At 39.9% G+C, this 21,845-nt stretch overlaps 1 protein-coding gene across 1 annotated transcript; it reads left to right on the top strand.

Moving 5' to 3' along the window:
* The first annotated feature begins 495 nt into the window (after nucleotides 1-495).
* ERP27 (endoplasmic reticulum protein 27) lies at nucleotides 496-21,595 on the top strand. The gene is made up of 7 exons (XM_032391700.1): nucleotides 496-589; nucleotides 961-1,061; nucleotides 2,790-2,927; nucleotides 15,389-15,505; nucleotides 19,462-19,587; nucleotides 20,935-21,132; nucleotides 21,548-21,595. Exons 1-7 carry the CDS (start codon nucleotides 496-498, stop codon nucleotides 21,593-21,595), a joined length of 822 nt encoding a protein of 273 aa, XP_032247591.1.
* Nucleotides 21,596-21,845: the final 250 nt, after the last annotated feature.

Here is a 21,845-nt window from a genome sequence, read left to right as displayed (position 1 = left end):
AGGATTCTGCTTAGGCATCTGCTGCAGGAAGAAAACCTTCACTGAACCCTACCACTGTCCTAAATGTCCTTAAGTCTGTATTCTCATAGTACCCTATGAGTGTCTCAATTTTTTATCACGTCCTGTTTTATATTTAAATGACCTATTTGTCCATCTCACACTAACAATCCAAGCTGGGGAAGGCTGGATCAGATCATACTTACCTTTTGCATCCCTAGTGCTTAGATCAATACCTGCAAAGAATATTTCCTTTTTTTTTTTTTTTTTTTTTTTTAATCCAAATGAACAGCCTCCACTTTCTTCTGGTTGGTTATGTTCTGAGATCCTGTCATGGAATGTGGTCTCTTATCTCAGAAGTTGAAGGTTCCCATAGAGCCAGCTGCCCAGTTCCCAGAACACTAACAACACCACAGCCATTTACCAGGAGCGGGCTGCCCTGACTCGGTCTCCCAAAACACAAAGTCCAGGGCTTGGAGAAGGAGCAGGAAAAGAACAATGGAAGCTGACCAATCCAGACTCCTGTTTCTATTATTTCTTTTCACATGGCGACTGTCCCCAGAAGTTGCTGCAGAAGTTCAGGAATCATCAGGTAAAAGAAAAAAGCACTTGGGTGACCATTGTTGTTAGGGGAAGGGAAGGGAACATGGGAATGCTCTAAGTACTTTTCCTCCAAACAGAGAACATTTTCAGGAAATGGAAAATGGATAAAGACCTGAGTTGCCCAGTGGAGAAAAGAGAAGTCTAGCGTCGTCCTTCAGAGTGAAACCATAAGGTGGAGTCACCCTCCATATGTTAGTAAAATAATAAGGCCTTGGGATGATGACAGTGCCCCTAGAGACCGTGATCTCTTTGGCCATAGTATATAGAGAAAAAGTAGAGAGGCCCTCAGCATTTAGAACTCCTCCCCTCCACTTTATACCCCAACATTTTCTCCTTCTTTCTCTCTCTCTCACTCTCTAGATGGTTCTGCTGCTTCCCAGAAAACTGTGTCACTCACAGATGTCCCAGCGACCGTGGAATTCATTGCTGCTGCTGAGGTGGCTGTCATAGGTTTCTTCCAGGTTTGTCCAGGTACCCCGTTTCTGTTCCCCCAAAGAACCAGGAACATCTTAGCTCAGAGCAGCCATGACAGTCACCTGCTGGCCAGATGATACTGCACTAGAAGTCAAAGGGCACAGAGTCTGCTTTCAGCTTCTCAGTCGAGACCTCTCAATTTCAAGACATTCCCAGTCTCTGAATTATATCTTTCTCACACTTGCTTCAAGAGTTCTGAGGCTCCTCATCTAGGAATGCTTTGAATCTTAAGTCCATATCGGGACTGCGGAGGCAGGGGCCAGAATAAACTCAACTTCTATCATCCAGGAAACACAGTAGCCAATGGCTAATCTCGGTCTAAAGCCTTACCAAATAGGTAGTCCCTCATCCTTCTAGCTCTTCATTTGTTCTGAAATGTTGAAAAAGGATGACCTTTTGAACATTGAAGGTGTTAGCTGCCATCTTCCAGATTGGCTGCCTGGCTAATGAAAGCAATCATACATGAAAGGGCACCACTCCAGCATTTTTTCTTTCTTTGAAGGTAACATCTGATTATTCTCACAGATCAAGCCCCTGCTCTTATTGCAGACCTTCTTATCCATTTCCATTAATTAGTTACTACTCGCCACCACCCTGGCGATTCTGTGTACACAGCTGGAAATGGCTGCAATGAGATGCAAGTGGGGAAGGAAGACAGGGGAGCCCATTTCTCCGTGATGAGAAATCTGAGCTGGAGACCGCAACAGCCACCCTCAGGAAGGCAATGAAAGTGGGAATGGAGGCATTTGCAATAACTCAAGCAGCCACCAGATGCCGTCCATCATTTGATCCATGAGTAATTCCACGCTAAGGAGAATCAAAAAGGGGGAAGCCTAGATTAGCAATTGTTCTTAGCTCCGAATGAACTCCACACACCCTTTCCAAGGAGCAAGATACCCACTCCCTCTGCTTGACCCCAGAGGCAAGGCTAGTCAGTTTCTTTTCTTTTTGCACTTCTCCCCCTCCGGCCCAGAAAGATGTCAGAAAAGGCCATGCTCCCTCCTGTTTATTGCCTGGAGCTGCTCTGGGCAAAGGTCCTGTGACAGCAGGGAAAATGATGGCAGCTTGTTATGGAAGGACTGGAATCTTAATTTAGACGTGGCTTCCCTGCCCCCTCCTGCAGGCCTGGGTTCTAGAGTTGGAACAACACAGGAACAGTATCTTCACGGGCAATACCTCAGGTTTAATGCAGGAAAAGAAGACCGTTCTTCCACATCCTGCACAAACCTTTGCTCATAAAACTTCTAAGCTTCCATTTTAATTTCCTTTATTCTTTTTTTTTTTTTTTTTCCTCTTTGGCTCTTGGACAGCACCTATTTCTTATTTTTGCATTTCTTCTTTCCTCCACAAATTGTTCCCAAAACATTTGCCTCTTCGGGTGGATCGGTGACAGTGCAGCCCAACTCTGCAGGCCTCTCTGATTTGGAGGCCCCTCTCTGCTAATAAACTACAAGCTTTATGATAAGGCCAGACAGGAGTTTCAGGCTGAGCTACAATTCTGTAGTTACCTATTAGCCCACCCCGCCTGGAAAATTCAACAATCCCACCGCAAATTTAGCCTGCATTCTTAGAGGTAAATGTTGTTTCACCTGACAATAAATCAAGTCTATGATTTTTTTTATATGAGTGAGCACATTTCTATTCCCTATTCTCTGTCTATGTTTCTCCTCTCTAACATAATCCCTGTGGATTTTTTTTTCTCCTCTTGTTTTCAGGATTTAGAAATACCAGCAGTGTCCCTATTCCATAGTATGGTGCAAAAATTCCAAGATGTGTCATTTGGAATCAGCACTGATTCTGAGGTTCTGGCGCACTACAATATCACTGGGAATACCATTTCCCTCTTTCGCCTGGTAAGTTGGGTGGGCTTCTCGAGCCTTCTTCCAGTTTTTCCTTAGGTTATAGATTCATGAACTTGTGAGCCTGGAAAGGGCTCTATGCCTTTAACACTAATGATGGTGCCAGGGACAGAGGAGTCAGGGACAATGATGACAAAGATGGTGGCTCCGCTCAAGCTTCCCAAACAGGTGCTGTCATGAGATGGAGAGAGAATTGGACTGAGCATCAAGAGGTAGGATTGCAGCACAGCTTTGTCACTGACCAGCCACGTGAGTTGTGCAAGTCCCTGGACATTTTTTAGCTTCAATTCCTTCATCTGTAAAATAAAAGAATTTGACCGTATCATCGCTAAGGTCATTTTGAGCTCCAAAATTTTATATTTTTATATCCTTGGGAGTTCACTTACATTTACCAAACATGTATTAAACAACCACTGTGCCCTCTGCAAGATACTGATAATAAAAACATGTTAAATATGTTCTCTGCTCTCATAGGTCTTAAAATATAGTCAAGGATGTAAATATAGTTTATAAGTATCTACAATGCAAAGAGCGTCACTATAGATAAAGTATGATAGTCATTAAAAGGATAAATGCAATGTAGGGATTCTGGAAAAAAAAAAAAATGATGAAGGAGACAACTGAACTGGGATTTAAAGGAGAGAGAAAATTTGGACAAAGTAGAGGAGAATTCATGTCCAAGATGGGAATAATATCAAACTTAGGAAACAGTGATCAATCCAATTTGACTGGATCTCAGGGTACATGTTTAGAGAAAATAACTATAAGAGAAGTTTGCTTAAAACCACATTATGGAGAAATTTGAATACCAGGTTAGTGGGTTTGCATTTAACTTGGTTGGCACTGCAAAGCCCTTAAAGCCTTTAGATCCGGGAGTAACATGAATAGGAATGTGTTTTAGCAAGATGATTTTGGCAGTGATGACTAGGGTGGATTGTTAAGCAAAAACACAAGAGTAGAGAGCACTTTTGTTAGGCTGACAAAATCAACCATGTACTAAGGGTCTGTAGCAGAGAGGGGTCTGCAATAGAGAGGGGATAAAAGAAAGTGAAGAAAAGGGGCGCCTGGGTGGCTCAGTCGGTTAAACGCCTGCCTTAGGCTCAGGTCATGATCTCGGGGCCCTGGGATCACGTCCTGCATCAGGCTCCCTGCTCAGTGGGAAGTCAGCATCTCCCTCTCCCTCTGTCCCTCCCTCCTCCTCCCTCCTTCTCTTCCCCCTCCTCCTCCCTCTTCCACCCTTCTCTTCCTCTCCCTCCTCCTCCCACCTTCCCCCGCTCATGCACACACTCTTTCTCTTTCAAATAAATAAATAAAATCTTTTTTAAAAAAAATTATAAAAAAAGAAAGAAAGCGAAGAAAAGGCAGGTCCTGCTGACGACTAAACATAAAATTTCTGGAAAGTAGGCAAAGTTTAAAGCCAGGGTATGAACGAATAGTGAGGGCATATACAAAAATAGGGATTTCTGATGCTTTAGTTAGTTGTTAAGTTTGTATTATTTGTGGAATATCAAGATAAAGATGTTATAGAATCTATTGGAAATGCAAAATCGGGACAAAAGATAAGTTTTCAAGATTTCTGCACTAAATGTCCTTCCCCCTCTAGCCTCCATCCTATATATTTCACTTCTCACCCAAATCTCTTTTAAATGTATTTTATATTCAGTGCCTCCAATTTTCTTCAAGCTCTTAAATACCCTGTTATCTAATCTATGCCCCACACTCCATTAAAACTGCTTTCCTGCAGGTCAGCCTGGCTTCCACATTTCCAAACCCAGTGAACACACTTTAGGTCTTATTTAAGTGAACATGTCTGCCATATTTGACTTTGTTGACGGTCTCTTTAGGATTCTTTCTTTCCTTAACTCCTAAGAGCCTACTTCTGGTCTTCTTCTTTTCTTAGTCTCCTTGAGATGTTTTCTGCCTCCATGTACACTGTTTCCTGACCCCAATGCTCTTCCCAATCTGGGTTATAGAATTTGCGTTCCATAGAAGCAGAGACTATTTTGTTCACTCCTTCAATTACAGAGCCTAAAAAAGTGTCATTAAGTGTTTGTTGAGTGAATCAATGAATGAATGAATGTGTTTTCCTCAGGTAATACAATTCTTTTTGTTTGACTATTATGTGTCCACTGAGGATCTGAAATGTTTTATCTCTAGCCTGGACCTCTCTCATGATTCAAATGCTTGCTGTATATAATTATTTGGGATAGTTTCATTAAGCGTTACAGTCCTCACATGTTCAAAGCTGAATTTATCATCTGCACCTGCTAAATTATACTCTTTCCTCTAAAACACTTTTATTGAATGGCTCTGTTCATTTAGTCTAATTTTTGCCAATTCTACCTCAGATCTGATTGAATCTATATTCCCCTTCACTCTTTCGACTTCATTCCTCATTTAGGCCCTTAGCATCTTTGGCATAAACCATTTCAATAGCTTCTTAATTAGTCTCCCTTTGCTACTTCATATCCAAATTCTAGATTGTTATCACAATGATGTATTTAAAATGGAAAGTTGACCATGATGTTCCCTTCTTAAAAACACCTCAATATTCTCCTTTTCTTACAAGATAAAAACCAAGGTATTTAATGGTACATATAGTCTTTTATGGCCTGGCCACTACCTGCTTCTCTAGTCCCTTTTCTAGCACATTCCCACGGTAGGCTTTACTCTCTTGCTACACAGTGTGATAATACAATTCCATGACTTCACACAGGCCCCTGCCTAGAATGCCACCACCTTCAATGGCCCCTGTCACTTAGCCTCACCCAGCGACCTCCTCCTATCCCAGTGAGTCAGTTGAGGCACTGTATCCTTCACAAAGCCTCCATGGAATCTTCAAACTGGCCTACCTATGCCTCTGTACTTCCATATCTCTATTTACATTTACCACTTTATAGTGCGTGTCATATATCTCTGTGTCTGTCTCACCTAATATGACATTAGACCATGAGCTATTCAAGGGCAGGAACCACGACTTACGCACGTTTGTATTCCAAAGCTCCACAATATGCCTCTGGTCACTAAGACACTCAGAAGTGCTTGAGAAATTGACTCACGTCCCAGAGTACATCTGAGTCCCTAATCCTTTGCCCACCTGGACAGCAGCTGCAGGTTGTTATTGTCACCATCGTGAAATAGGATTAAACCGAGCTCTTCTGTGAAAAGCTTTGGTAAGACAGGTATGGAAGGTTATTCTAATGCCTTTCACGTGACTGCTGAACCACTGGGAGTAACCCTTCCATAGAAAAAATGCTAATCAGCTACACGTCCACAAGTCCTTCTTTTCCCAGTTCGGTGTTTATAAATCTCACAAAGGCCTGATTTAAAAGTCTTAGTACTAAAAAAATTTTATAAATTAAATAAACAAACAAACAAATAAATAAGTCTACCAAGATACACACGTGGGGAAGAAAAACTAGAGCTGTTCCTTCCAATGTGTCTACAGGCTTTCTGACCTCTAATGGGTGCATGAGCCTGGCTTACAGTGTATTCTTTATAAAGCCCTGTTGATGACTTGCCAGGGCTGTTCACGCTTCTTTAGCATCTGTTTTTTGTTTACCACAGTGGCAAGACCTACTCTAAATGAACTCCTGGGAACCTTGCGGATGAGATTATTGATGTACCATACCAAAAACAAACATACCGGTTCCTGCCCTGCTCCATGGGCAGGTCTGGGAGAGGTTCAACCTATGCTGCACCAGCTTTGAGATAAACATATTTGTCTCAGTTTCTACTTTCAAAAGTTTAGTCCATATTTTAATAGAATTATTATTTAGGAGTTTGGGATGACTTTTTTTTTTTTTTTTAGAAGAACATCAACCAAGACTATTCTTTTTTAAATTGGGAAAAGTGAACCTGTTGTGAAATTTTGGGTACCTACCTTCATCTTAAATGTATAGCCCATTCTGTTTGTTTTGTGTTATGATAGATGTTACGCTAGGTGTTTCTCAGGGTTCTACCATCTAATTCTCAAGAGAATCTGATGAAATAATTATTATTATTATTATCCCTGCATTATCAATAAGGACACTAAAGCTCCCTACTCTATATAGTCTCACAACTGTGGAATAAACAGACATCTGATTCATACCCAGAATTGCTGTCTCCAAAACATGCCATTTCTATGATACTATAGTGACTTTCTGAAGTACTTAAGCCTGACGAAAACCTTTGTTTTTACTCCTAGATTCTATCAGGCTCCTCATCCTCAAGCCCACTTAAAATTAAACCTTCTCCTAAATCATTTCTCTATCCCCCTGGAACTACTTAACCCCTAGGATTACTTCTCAAGATTTAATCTAGGCATTACATATTTTGGCAAAGAAATCTCAGAATGTAGACATAGAGAATTTTCAATTGTAAGAACATATTTAGAGACAAGCTGGAATAGTGGTAAGTGGAAAAACAGTAAGACTGTAATGAGTTGACATTACTAGATGCTTTAAAATGTTAGAGCAATACGAAGCCAGCAAGTGCTATATTCATGGAACACAGCACTCTCCAGAAAGAGTGCAGGCCAACTCTATAAATGTGATCAGAAAGAACTTAAGTCAGTGAAACAATAATAAGTTGTGTATGACAACCTGTTTGGTGTGTGTGACAGCTTGTCTTTTGTGAGTGTGACTTGCAGGCAGACCCTCCACCCTCTCTGACAACATTCCCGCTGTTGCCCTAATGGAGATGTAATCCTGGGTTGAATAAACCATGAGCCTGTTCTAAAATGGAATTTCAGATATTATTTGAATGTTTATCCTGCTTTGGGTTTCCTCAATCACCTCTATTTTAAGAAATATAATTAGCCTAATTTTGACCCAGCGGGATAGTAATGGAAACACAGTGAAGGCATTCTTTCATTCTTTGGACAGTTATGTGCTGGATTCTTATTATAAGAAATGCACCTTGCCAAACAAAGAGAATCAAAAGGAACTAGTGCATAAAAATAAGCTAATAAATGCAAGAAGTGAGATCTGTCCAATTATTAAGTATTTTTTTCTAAAGTATGTATTTACCAAATATATGGCGAGCTAAGAGGTTTATAAAAACAAACGCAGGAACATGAGGGTTTTTGTTTCACAGATGATTTCTCAGTGCTATTCAAGACATTTAATACTATAACTGTGGTGTAAACCAGGACAACTTTAATACATTTCATAAAAAACTTGGTTCTTAATTAGAGAAACACATAAGAATTCAGAAGAATATTGCTGAATTACTAATGAACAGGAAAAAACTAATCTGTTGGTATGGCACAGTGTCTAAAACATAAAAAAATCCACTTCAAATACCCTTGGGAAGGCTCAAAATTATATTTTAAGGTGGCAACCCTTCTGGTTTACTGTTTCTCTTTTCCTTCTGGTGCCTCTTTTCTTGGGGAGAAAAAGAATATGATATCTCAAGTAAAATTCTTTCCAAAAACTGGAAAATATATAAAAACAATTTTTCCCCAACTCTTGGTTTCAGGGTCGGATTTTCTGTCCAGTGCATTATGCAAATAATTCCCGAAAGAAGGGAGATTTCCCGTTCAAATGTTGTTTGAACACATGAATGTTCCAGAGCTTATTCGTTTAAGACCCGCGGAACTAATCTGCCATGTTGCGTTAAAAGAAGTTCTCATTTGTGAGTTAATTAGAATAAAGTGATTTTCTCCAAAAAAAAAAAAAAAAAAAAAAAAGAAGCAGCACTACAAACTGGAAAGACTTCAGGAGAGCGGTTTTTATTAAAACTCTTTGCTACTTAGAGAATGTTATCACCCCTTAACATCCTCTGCCTCCAATATAGTGCATTCCTGAAGTCCAGAAACACCTGGAGGAACGGGCGCTTCCTGTTCTCCCTGTTCTGGGAAGTGGTGAGGGACTGCCTGGAAAAGAGCAGGGAGGGAGGGGTTCCTGGCCACAGCACAGCTCTGTTAGCTGAGGCACGCCACCAGGCCTGCCGGTTCCTAGCCAAATAATCGTGAAGTATTTAGACACATGAAATATTAAAAGGGCCCCGGTTGTGATTATAATAATGATGATTTTGATGTTTGCAATTAGCAAAGCCTTAAGTGTGAAGGAGACATGCCATCTGGCAAAGCAGCCGCAAAGAGACTGTGTGCTCCTTCTCTTTCTCTGGGGACTCTTACTGACCCCTGCAGGAGGATAGGAGGGGCCGGGCCAGGACTCCCCCCTAGGAAGACTTTTTCTCTTGCTTTGCTATTTCTGCCCCAAGCCTTCTGCTCAGAACTTTGTGAATATTAAAACAATTAAGTATACGAAGGGAGTTCACATTTTTTAAAATATCCTATGGTTTTGACGATTTTTTTCCCAAAATTCTTATTTTGAAATACATTTTTTTGCACCTCAGCATTTATTTGTTTTATAAATTTGAGTTGTGAAGAACAGTCATAAAGTGATTGACTTGCTATCTGAGCGAATGTCAAGCCCCGCTGTACCTCAGTGCCTCACACACAGCAGGCGCTCAAATAATTCATTCGCAAAGGTACTATAAGAGAATGACTGGGTATACCCAGAATTAATATTATTAACCATCGAGTGCATTGGGCTTCTTAAAGGTGCATATTGCTTTTAACTAACCCGATGGGAGACCACCTTGAACAAAAGAGGAGAAAAATAGGCAACGGGACTCATCATGGGAATGACAATAACGAACAATCTCGGATTCCTGTAGTTTAGTGACTTCAATTTATCTTTGCCTGAATTCCCTCCTGCATAAACTAAAATGAGACTTACCTCTGACTTTGCTGGGTAGACTGGGAGAAAGTATCTTGGGGCCAAAATGATGGTTCTGATCCAGCGCAATGGGTAGGACCTATATGAGATAGCAGATATAAGGGAAGAGGTTGAGATGTCCACAGGTTGGTGGCCCAAGGATCTCAAACTATTTTAGGAAACAGAACTCCTCAGGAGCTAACATTTGTCTGTAGGCATAGTTGCTATGGGTGATAGAAGCATGATCTGGTGCCTTTATGGGCATGAATAGATTGGGGGAGAGGAATGGAAAACTCTGGAACAATGATGGACAGTATGAAGTCTTATGCTCTAATATATCTGAGTATGGTGGAAAGGTAGTTCTAAAATGCAAATGTGGTATAATGGACTAGGTAACTAGATAACCCTTCCACCAAAACCAACTTATTTTAAAAGCCAGGCAAGCAGAAAAAGGGGCAGGGAGGCTTTGGAGAACAAGAAGAAGAAGGAGAAATGTCTAGACTAAGATCTAGAAAAGATGAAAACCCAGAAAGAAAATGCTGCATTGGGACTGTTCTTTGTCTGGGAAGCTTTTCCTGCCAGTTCTTGAAGCAGTCAAGAGGCTAAGAAGTTTACTAGCTTTTTTAAGACCCTCAAGGAGCCAGAAAAGTAAATGTTGAAATTCAGGGCCCAGAAACAGAAGTAGGAGGTAGATTTAGTAAAACACCCTTTGCCCCACTTTGGACCCTAAAAAGCAGTACCCTAAGCTGCAACACATTTAAATCATCTTAATCACTGAAACTGGATTAAGATGGTCATATATGAATATATAAATTATATATTATATATATAATGTCCATGCATATATGCAGACACACATATACCTCTACACATACATAATTATATATATATATGTATCATATATATAATCTACCCTTAGCCATGCCATATTATAATAGCTGAAACTCAGAGAAAAAGAGGAAAATTTTAAATCAGAGAAAAGAGATTACCCTCAAAGTAATCTCAAAGGGGTAATACTAAGTTTCACAGATGACTTCTCAGTAGAAAGAATACCACATATGAAGAATTATATCTTGCAAAAACTGAAAGAAAATTAACTGTCAACTTAGAATTCTACCTCCAACAAAAATAGCCTTCAAAAATAAAGCAGAAATGACGATATTTTAAGCATGGCACCCAACAGATCTTACTCACACTAAAAGTTGTTCTCTAGGCAGAAGGCAAAACATCGCAGATGGAAGCTCAAAAGTACAGGAAGAAACAAAAAGAAAATAAAATATGAGAATGTGCGGAAGTGTAAATGTATATTGACTATATGACAATAATAATAACACTTTGTGAGATTTAGAATTAAAATACACAATAATAATCACCTTTGTAAGTCTTCACTGTGGGGTAAGGGAATGGAGTCGGAAGGAGGAAAACTACTAGAATGTTCTAATGTCTGCATAGTCCAAGAAGAGACAAAATTGACAGTTAAAATTAGATTCGGATGACTAAAGAATGCATGTTGTATAATGCATGCTGGTACTCCTCAAGAGAATGACTATAGCACATGTAACTTCTAAGCCAATCAAGGGGAAGAAGGAATAATATAAAGTGCTCAATCAATTCAAAGTAGTCCAGAAATGAAAGAAAGTGGATATTTGGAACAGGCAGAACCAATAGGAAATGCATATGGGATTAAATGTATTCATGGTTACATTATATAAAATAATGCAATCAAAAGACAAAGAGAGCAAAAAAAAAAAAAAGACAAAGAGAAAGGACTGGATTAAAAAATACAACTCTGTGCTTTTTACAAAAGACATATCATTTTTTAAAATTTTATTTTATTATGTTATGTTAATCACCATACATTACATCATTAGTTTTTGAGGGAGTGTTCCATGATTCATTGTGTATAACACCCAGTGCCCTCTTTAATACCCATCACCAGGCTAACCCATCCCTCCACCCACCTCCCCTCTAGAACCCTCAGTTTGTTTCTCAGAGTCCAGAGTCTCTCATGGTTCATCTCCCCCTCCGAGTCCCCCCCTTCATTTTTCCCTTCCTACTGTCTTCTTTTTTTTTTTTTTAACTATAATGTATTATTTGTTTCAGGAGTGCAGGTCTGTGATTCAGCAGTCTTACACAATTCACAGTGCTCACCATAGCACATACCCTCCCCAATGTCTATCACCCAGTCATCCCATCCCTCCCACCCCCCACCACTCCAGCAACCCTCAGTTTGTTTCCTGATCATTTTAAAACACAGGGACACATGTAAAATATAAAGATAGGTTAAAAATAAAGGGATAAACCCCATGATCCAGCAATTGCGCTAATAGGTATTTACCCAAAAGATGCAAAACTACAGACTTGAAGGGGCACATGCACCCTGATGTTTATAGCAGCATTGTCAACAATAGCCAAACTATGGAGAGAGCCCCAATGTCCATGGGCTGATGACTGGATAAAGAAGAAGTGGTGTATATATACAATGGAATATTACTCAGCTATCAAAAAGAATGAAATCTTAGGATGCCTGGGTGGCTCAGTCGGTTAAGCGTCTGCCTTCAGCACAGGCCATGATCCCAGGGTCCTGGGATTGAGTCCCAAATCGAGCTCCTTGCTCAGCAGGAAGCCTGCTTCTCCCTCTGCCTGCCACTCCCCCTGCTTGTATGTTCTCTCTCTCTCTCTCCCTCTCTCTCCCTCTGACAAATCAATAAGTAAAATGTTAAAACAAAAAGAATGAGATCTTGCCATTTGCAATGACATGGATGGAGCTAGAGTGTATTATGCTAAGCGAAGTAAGTCAGTCAGAGAAAGACAAACCATATGATTACACTCATGTGGAATTTAAGAAATAAAACGGATGAACATATGGGAAGGGGGGAAGGGAAAAAAAAGAGAGAGAGAGAGGAAAACAAACCATAAGAGCCTTTTAATGATAGAGAACAAACTGAGGGTTGATGGAGGGAGGGAGGTGGGAGATGGGCTAAATGGGTGATGGGTATTAAGGAGGGACTTGTGATGAGCTCTGGATATTGTATGTAACTGATGAATCACTGAATTCTACTCCTGAAACCAATATTGCACTGTATATTAACTAACTAAAATTTAAATAAAATTTTTTTAAAAAAAGGAATTCCTACCTAAAGAAAAAGAAATAAAAGGATAGAGCTATACCATGCAAATACTTCCAAAAGAAAGCTGATATAAGCATATTGATGTCAGACAAAGTAGTCTTTTAGGCAACAAGAGATAAAGAATGATGCTTTATAATGATACATATTTCAATTTGGCCAGAAGATGTAACAATTCTAAATTTGCATTCATCTAATAAATGGCCTGAGAACATGTAAGCAGAAACTGACAGAATTGTAAGAAAAAAATGGTTAAATTCACAATCACGGTGGGAGATTTTAGTACTACTCCCTTGATAGAATAAACTGGTTAAATAAATCAATAAGAATATAGAAAATTCGAACTATGAAATTAACCAAGTGAGCTGTTAGTATATACAGAATACTGTATTTGAAAACTGCTGAATATACATAATTTTAAGGACACATATAACATATCTAGAAGTTGACAAGTGATATAAATAAAATGTAGAAATTAAGCTAGAAATTAATAACAAGATTAAATTAAGAAACACACTTCTAAATAGCCAATAGGTTAGAGAAGAAATAAGAACAGAAATTGGAAAACATTTTGGACTGAATGATAAAAAATCTACACATAAAATTTATGGATGCATTTATAGCCCTGTAAGGGGGAAATGTGTAGATCTTAATGTATATTTTAGAAAAGGATAAAAATCAAGATCTAAGCATCCATTTTAAAGTGAGAAAAATGAGTTCCAGGTAGATTTCCAATCTATTGTGAAAAATAGAATAGTAATGTTTCTAGAAGATAATATAAGAGAATATCTTCATGACCTTGGGTAGTCAAAGATTTTTAAATAAAACAAAACAAAAACACACACCAGCTATAAGGGAAATGATTGATAACCTCAACTACATTGAAATCACCTTCTGTTTATGAGCAATAACCAATAAAAGGGAAGGTCCCAGTGAGGGAAGATAAGGCAATATAGAAGCAACAAAGGACCCGTATATAGAAGATATAAAAAGTATCTTCAAACCAGCAAGAAAAAGATAGACACTCAATAGAAAAATAGGCAAATGAAGAGGACATACAAGTGGTTACTCAGGGAAATGCAATGTAAACCACAATAAGGGGCGCCTGGGTGGCTCAGTCAGTAAAGTGTCTACTTTGGCTCCGGTCATGATCTCAAGGGTCCTGGGATCGAGCGTCGAGTTGGGCTGCCTGCTCAGCCAGGAGTCTGCTTCTCCCTCTGCCTCTGCCCCTTCCCCCTACTCACGCTTTCTCTCGCTCGCTTGCTCTCTCTCTCAAATAAATAAATAAAATCTTTTAAAAACACACACAGTAAGACACCACCCCATATTCACCAAAATGAATACAATTAGAAAGGCTGATTAATAGCAAGTGTTGGCAAGGATGTGGAGCAACGGGGCTTTCAAACAATATGGGTGCAAGCATAAATTATTATCTACTTTAGAAAATAGCTTGGCATTTTTTGTTAGTTGAAAACACGAATGCTCTCTAATCAAAAATCCCAATCCAAGGTATATAGTCAACAGATAGTTACCATGAACAAGAGTGTTCACTGAAGTATTATTTTAATAATCAGAAACTGGAAACAGCCTAATATCCATCAGTAGTAAGTGAATAAATACATGTTGCATATTTATACAATGGAACATTATATAGCAAAGAAGATGAAAAACCTCAGGGGCATGCAGGAACACAGATGACTCCTAAACAAAATGAGATACACATACCAAAAATACACTGTTGGTTTCCACTTATATCAAGTTTTAAGAAAGAAAACTGAACCACAGGATCAAAAGATGCATCCGTAAGTGGCAAAGCTATAAAGGAAGGATTGAAAATGTTCACCATAAAAGTCAGGAAATGGTCACCTTTGGCCAGAAAAAAAAAAAAACAAAACAGATTATGGCTTAGAAGGGAAGACAGAGGGCCTCCAGGGTTCTGGCAATATTCTGTCTTTACGCAAACGGTGGTTCCACCAGGTTGTTTGCCCTGTAATAATTTTTAAAAACTGAGTTTTACATTTTCCATTTCGTGCTTTTCTCCATATGTGCGTATTATTTCCCGTTAAAAGGGTACATACATACATAAATCTGATTATGCAAATGATCCTCTTGCCTTCAGGTTAGACTTTAATCTATTTACCTCGGCTTCAAGGCCCTTTGGAAGTTTGCCCCAGCCTACGCCACTAACCTTGTCTCTCTCCTACTCACACTTAACCTCTACTGTTACGGTCATAGCAAACTAACTGCAGCTTCCAGAACATGGCATCTCACATCTTTTTGCCTTTTGCAAATACTGTTTTTTAATTTACAACTCCCTCCCCACCCTCATTCACCGGACCTAGTTTTAGCTACTTTTTAAGTGTTGCTTCTTCCTGGAAGATTTCTGTTCTTCCTTTAGGTGACATATGGGCCTATGATTCCCCTGTGATGACATTTCTGTTCCCTTTTTTGTATCCCACAGGACAGTGTTCTTTGAAAGCAGAGAATATTTCCTATTTACCTTTATGTCTTTTGAGCTTTAGTCAGCGCCTGACATGTGGTAGATAGTCCAGAAACATTTACCAATGAATAAATAAAAACAGAACAGTGACAACTCTATCCTTTTTGTGTTACCCAGGTGGATAACGAAAAACTGGATTTAGAGAGCAAAGACACTGAAAGCATTGATGCCACCAAATTAAGCCGTTTCATTGAGATCAACAGCCTCCACTTGGTGACAGAGTACAACCCTGTGGTAAACAATAGCCCTTGTCTCTAGACCCTTTTAAGTTCCTGTGTCAGAGAGGGTACTTGTCTCCATAGCAGAGATTTCTTCCTCTAGAAGTTCTAATCCTTTGACCAGTAATAACAGTAGCTGTCATTATTGTTGTTTATGTTGCTATCCTTACTACAACCCTTTACATTTGATAGACTTGTCCCTATTCAACAAAGAAACCGAGTTATAAAACTTAAACACCACCAGGGGGCGCCTGGATGGCTCAGTCCGTTGAGTATCCTGCTCTTGGTTGTGATCTCATGGGTTATGGGATTGTGCCCCACATCCAGCTCTGCACTCAGCATGGAGTCTACTCGGGATTCTCTCTCCCTCTCTCTCTGCCCCTCCCACTTGTGCTTTCTCTCTCTCTCAAATAAATAAATAAATCTTTTTTAAGAAAGAAAGAAAGAAGAAAGAAAAAGAAAGAAAGAAAGAAAGAAAAAAGAAAGAAAGAAAGAAAGAAAGAAAGAAAGAAAGAAAGAAAGAAAGAAAGAAAGAGAAAACTTAAATACCCATCAGACGACTAGTAAGAAAGAGAGCCTGAATGCAAAGTCAAGATGACTGAATCAAAAACTTCTGAGTTTTGCTGCCTGAGAGGGTTCACTAAAGGCAACTGATCTGAGCAACCCTCTAGACCACACTTTTCAAACAAAATCGCAATCTCTGCTGAAGGTCCATTTTTTTCCAAAAGCATTCATGACCAATACTTTTGCAAAATACAATGAAAGTAAATAATAGACAAATGGAATATTAAAAAATAAGGCCCACTGATCACATATTTGGATGTTACAGCAATGTAAAATTTCTATACAAGCTTTTAAAACCTCTCCCTACCTCCTTGTGGACCAGTAACTAACAATTCCTGGTCCGGCACCCCCTCCTCATCCCTAGACTCTCACGGTGGTCAGCTTTCTTTCTAGGTTTGTCTTCAGGTGAAGGTGATGATCCAACTATTCTGATAATCTTCTGTCCTTCTAACACTCTACAGCTTCTACAAGTACCTTCTATGCCCTTTCTTTTATTTTCGCTGATGCAGATCGTAAAGTGATAGAGTATTAATTTCCAGGGACTTCCTCAGTTCAGAAATGCTGTACCATTCTCTAATAATACGACTTGAGATGCACATCTCAATTTTTAGAATTCACAAAGCCACTTCACACCCATTTTCTCTTTTAATCTTCACACTGATATTTTGAGGTAGGAGAGAGAAAATTATCATGCCCATTTTATAGAGGAGTACATTTAAGATCCAAGTGACTTATTCGGGATCCCATAGTAAGCAGGAAAGGCATAGTGGAAGGCAGGAAGTTTAACTGCTGATACATTAGTTCATATTGTCTATTTCCATTTTGCAGGAGAAGAAAAGAGAGTTCAGAAAAGTGGACTAACTTCCTCAAGGCCATAGGACTAGCAATTTGAGCTCCAGGCACAGCCCTTTGCACTTGTCCCTGTTTTTTGTTTTTTTTTTTATGACTTGTCTGTCTGACTGAATCCGGTGGTTTTTCCATAGCCCCACACAGCCTTCAATAGGAAACACCTCTTTTCCTGTTGACTAAATTCCTGTCCACCTCTCACACCGCGTTTGTCTTCATGGAGTGGTGACTCCATTTCAACTTTTGCTAAGATTCCAAACACATGCACCCCAGGGGTGTTGGCAGCAATACTCAAACAGGCATTTTTTTCTCCTAGACTGTCATCCTTCTCATGATTATGTCTGTAGAGGTCAGGAGTGCATGTGGGAGCAGAAACGATGATCTGAGGGTCCCTGGGTTAATGGCCCCGGGATCCTGGAGTTCTGCAGGCGAACGAAGGTAGGGGCAAGGACTGGTCTTCCTGAGTTCTTAGTCTCTTTTCTTACAAAATACTGACACTGTTTTTAAGTTCCACATTAGTAGTGAAGGCAAATCACATCAAGAAGAAATTAGGTAAGAATTTCTTTAGAGAAGCAAGTCCAACTTTTATTGCAGCCTTTTTCATTTCCCCAAAGTGATATTTTTCGCATTTGGAGACCGGCCCCCACCCACTATTGTAGATATTTCTCACCTGCTGTTGACGCAGAAGCTTGCACAGTGACAACGAGGAGGCAGAAACCCACAACCACATATTAGGTCAGGTTATACTATTTTTTTAAAGATTTATTTATTTATTTTACAGGGAAGCAGAAGCAAAGAGAGAGGGAGAGAGAGTCTTAAGCAGACTCTGCGCTGAGCACGGAGCCCGATGCAGGGCTTGCTTGATCTCACAGCCCTGAGATCATGACCTGAGTTAAAACGAAAAGCCAAAAACTCAACTGACTGCACCACCCAAGCACCACCCCCCCTCGACTGTATAGTTTTAACACACACACTTAATATTTGGCTTCAAGGTGAAAAATCAGGCTGTGTCTATTAAGATTAAATTAATCACTTCTGATATGTCCAATCCCTTCTGCTAAGACAGCTGTACCTTTTGACTCCTTAGCTTTGATTTCTTGACTTCCCAAAAATCATTCTCCATCTCTGCTATGGGAAGATGGATGCATGCTTTACATTTAAGTAGCAGGATTTAGTAAAACAAGAGATGGTTGTTGAACATCCAATCTCCCAAATTTAAAATCCAAGAGCTGGCTTTAAACTCCAGGGAGAAAGTCTTGGGAAAGAACTCATTGAACCCTCATTGCCAATGTGTTGGCCGATAGAGCTGGAGAATCTCTCCAGAGAAGTGTGTAGCTTCCAGAAGTCTACCTAGCTGCTGCCCTTCCCACCATCCTGGGACTCTGCCTTGATGGTTCATTAAACCTCTGTACTCTTCTCTTCCTACACACATGCTAGTTTTACAGCAGCGCTTTCTGTATTTAGGAGGGAGAAGTGAAAAGGAATGGGATTTGTTTAAAACAGAGACACTTAGAGCACTCTTTCAGGAAAAGGAAATGAATTGAACCAGTACCATAGTCTCACGCTCTCTCCTCTCCTCACCCTGGCTCACGGCTGTCCCACTCCCCTCCATCACCGACAACTTCATGGGAAATCACCCTCTCTCATCAGCAAATAAAGAGCCCATGCTTCTGGTCTCCTGAAGAGCTTATCTTATTGCCGAGGTTTGAGGTAGACAGCTTCCGGCAGAGTCCGTTTAGATGGGGCTTTGCGATGAGCTATGCATCCAGCAGTACCTCGTGATGGTTGAGAGTCTGGACCCTGGAGCCTGACTGCCTGGTGTGACTCCCAGTCTGCCCCTTACGTGACTTTGGGAGAGTTTGTGCCTCAGTTTCCTCATTGATAAAACTGAAACTTTGAGGCTTCAATTAATTATATGTAAAGACCTGGAAACAGTGCCCCGTACATGATAAGCATTCAAAAGTGTATCTGACTGCTCTTGGGACAGGAAGAGGAACTGAAAAAAGTAACTGATATGTTACATGGTGTATTCATTGTCCATCGGTATATAACAGATTGCCCCAAATGTATCAGCTTAGAACAGTAAAAATTGATTCTCTCCCCCAGTTTCTGTGGGCTAACAATTTGGGAGTGGCTAGGCTAGGGGCTTCTGATCTGGAGGCTCTTGCCATCCTTGGTCAGAGAGGCAGTCATCTGCAGGTTTGACTGGAGCTAGAGGATCCACTTCACATAGCTGGTAAGTTAATGCCGGCATTGTGCTGTGTAAATCTCTTCGTAAGGCTGCTTGATGTCCTACACTGGGACTGGCTTTCCCTAGAGTGAGTGAGAGAAGAGAGAACAAGGTAGAAGCCACCATGTCATAGATGAGGTAACCTTGGAAGTCACGCTCCATCATTTCTGCAATATCCCAGTTGTTACGGATACTAGTTACCATTTGTGTTATGGATGGACAGCTCTCATTTATATTTCAGCCTACTTATTTACTGGGTTGCCACTAATGTTTCTTTTTTTTTTTTTTTCCTTGTCTCTTTCATTCTACTATAATACACTTCAATTTGCCAGAAAGCGATTGGCCTATTTAATAGTGTGATCCAGGTTCATCTTCTACTGATGATGAACAAGGCCTCCCCAGAGTATGAAGGAAGCCTGCACAGATACCGGAAGGCAGCCAAGCTCTTCCAGGGAAAGGTAAGTCTGTAATGGGAGATACCCTTCTGACTACTCAGTACCAGGACAGAGGGCACTAAAAAAGGGGAGATGGGTCCAGAGAGATTAGATAAATAAGGAAAGTGGGTATGGTTAAGAGATAACAAAGTGAGAACTGGGACATAATGAGTCACATTACTCTGATTTAAAATTAAAGATCTATTTTATAGTGTTAAAGACCTATATAACCATATTTTCCCTTGGCGGGGAGTCTATTTTTTTGTTCCTGCATTGAGAAGTGGAGAGAAAAATGGAGACCCAAAGATGCTGAAAGTAAAACTCCCCTATTAGTCACAATGTATTTATTCTTTGCCATAACCTCTTAAAGTTTTAGACTCAGGACTTATTGCTCATATAAAGCACCTATCACGTACCTGGTGCCTACTAGATGTCTAATAAATATTTCTGTTCCTTCTCTACCTTGTGCAGCTCTGTTTGGTATCACTGAAATAATAAATCTTCAACCACTTCAAGGCTACTGCATTAAGCTAGACCTTTTCTCTTTTCGTTTTTTTTTTAAAGATTTTATTTATTTATTTGTCAGAGAGAGAGAACAAAGCACAAGCAGGGGGAATGACAGGAAGAGGGAGAAGCAGGCTCCCCACTGAGCAGGGAGCCCGATGCAGGACTCGATCCCAGGACTCTGGGATCATGACCTGAGCAGACGGCAGACGCTTAACCGACTGAGCCAGCCACCCAGGCGTCCCTAAACTATACCTTTCCAATGTTGACAACTGTCTGGTGGTAACATAAGCTGGCTTTCTGGTGGCTGTTTCCCTAACACTGGAAGTTTTCAGTGTTTCTGAATGTAAATGATCCTCTAACAAGAACATTCTAAAGGTTTCTACTTTGGGTAGAAGGTTTGATTTAATAATATCAAATAGATGACATTTATCAAGCACCTACCATATGCTAAAAACCATACTGGACATATTAAATGGATCGTCTCATTTAATCTCCCCCAACAAAAGCCTATTTTGCCAGTGAGAATACTGAGTCTCAGAGAGGCTAAGTAATGTGCCAAAGGCACACAACTAGAGAGTACCAGAAACAAAATTTAAAATGTATTATCTGCTTTTAACCATTAGGCTACACTTAAGTATTTAGCTAATCACTAAAGCTGCTTCCAATTCTGTGTTCTTAAAATTAAATAAACCTGATCAAAGGGATAAAATACCAAAGCCGAGAAAAATAAGAAGAAATTCATTAAATTATAGGGTACAGACCGCAAGTTCAATCAGTGTAAACTGCAACAATCATGAGGTGTCTCTTCCTCCTGTGGTCTTCAGATAGATTTTTTTTTTCCCTCTCAAACCTCTCCAACTGCAGATTCTTTTTATTCTGGTGGACAGTGGTGTGAAGGCCAATGGGAAGGTGATCTCATTTTTCAAACTAAAGGAGTCTCAACTGCCGGCTTTGGCAATTTACCGGACTCTAGATGAGGCGTGGGATACACTGGCCATCGCAGAAGTTTCTGTGGAGCATGTGCAAAACTTTTGTGACGGATTCCTCAAAGGAAAACGGCTGGTAAGTGGGAGATTCCAGGTATAGCAAGTTGAGTTTTCCTCTCTGTGTCCTCTTACTTCCTGTTGAATAAAAATTCTTTGAGCTCTACTGGATTTGATTAAGAGCAAAAGTACATGAAGATAAAAGGTGGAGAGGATCGGGATGCTTGCTAGGGTAGAGTCGTGAGAATAGAACTACACATGCATCTTTGGAAACATCTTGCATATTCAAAGGAGCTGAATTTGGGGCTTTACTGTTCTGTTGACATTATTAATGGGAAAAAACCCAAATTCCTATATATAAGAGTTCATGAGATAAAAATTAAGGATGGATTTAGGACTTCCAGGAGGCATTAAATAGTTCAGTTTGCTAATCTCAGAGCTCAAAACCAAGCGTGGGCTTCAAATCTAAATAACAGTGTCATGATGTTTTTCAGAGAGAAAATCATGAATCAGAAGAAAAGACTCCAAAGGTGGAACTCTGATCTCTCCCTGATACTTCTGCATACTACTAAGTATTTACATGAAATAAAAAAAGGGCAACTCAAACCTCAGAGACACCAAATAACAGGATCGCCAGGACTTACACACACGCACACACACACACACACACACCTCTCCATTTTGTTCCTTGAAATCTCATTTACTCTCCTTATCCTTTCTTTTAAATTGTCTACACTCTCTCACTACCCATCCAATCTTCTTCTACACGTTCATACCGTGTAGTCCCATACA

The sequence above is a fragment of the Phoca vitulina genome, unplaced genomic scaffold (genome assembly GCF_004348235.1).
Source record: "Phoca vitulina isolate PV1807 unplaced genomic scaffold, GSC_HSeal_1.0 scaffold64, whole genome shotgun sequence".
In the NCBI taxonomy this organism is placed as follows: domain Eukaryota; kingdom Metazoa; phylum Chordata; class Mammalia; order Carnivora; family Phocidae; genus Phoca; species Phoca vitulina.
Note: the sequence above shows the minus strand (reverse complement) of the source record. Positions and strands in the feature narration are given on the sequence as shown.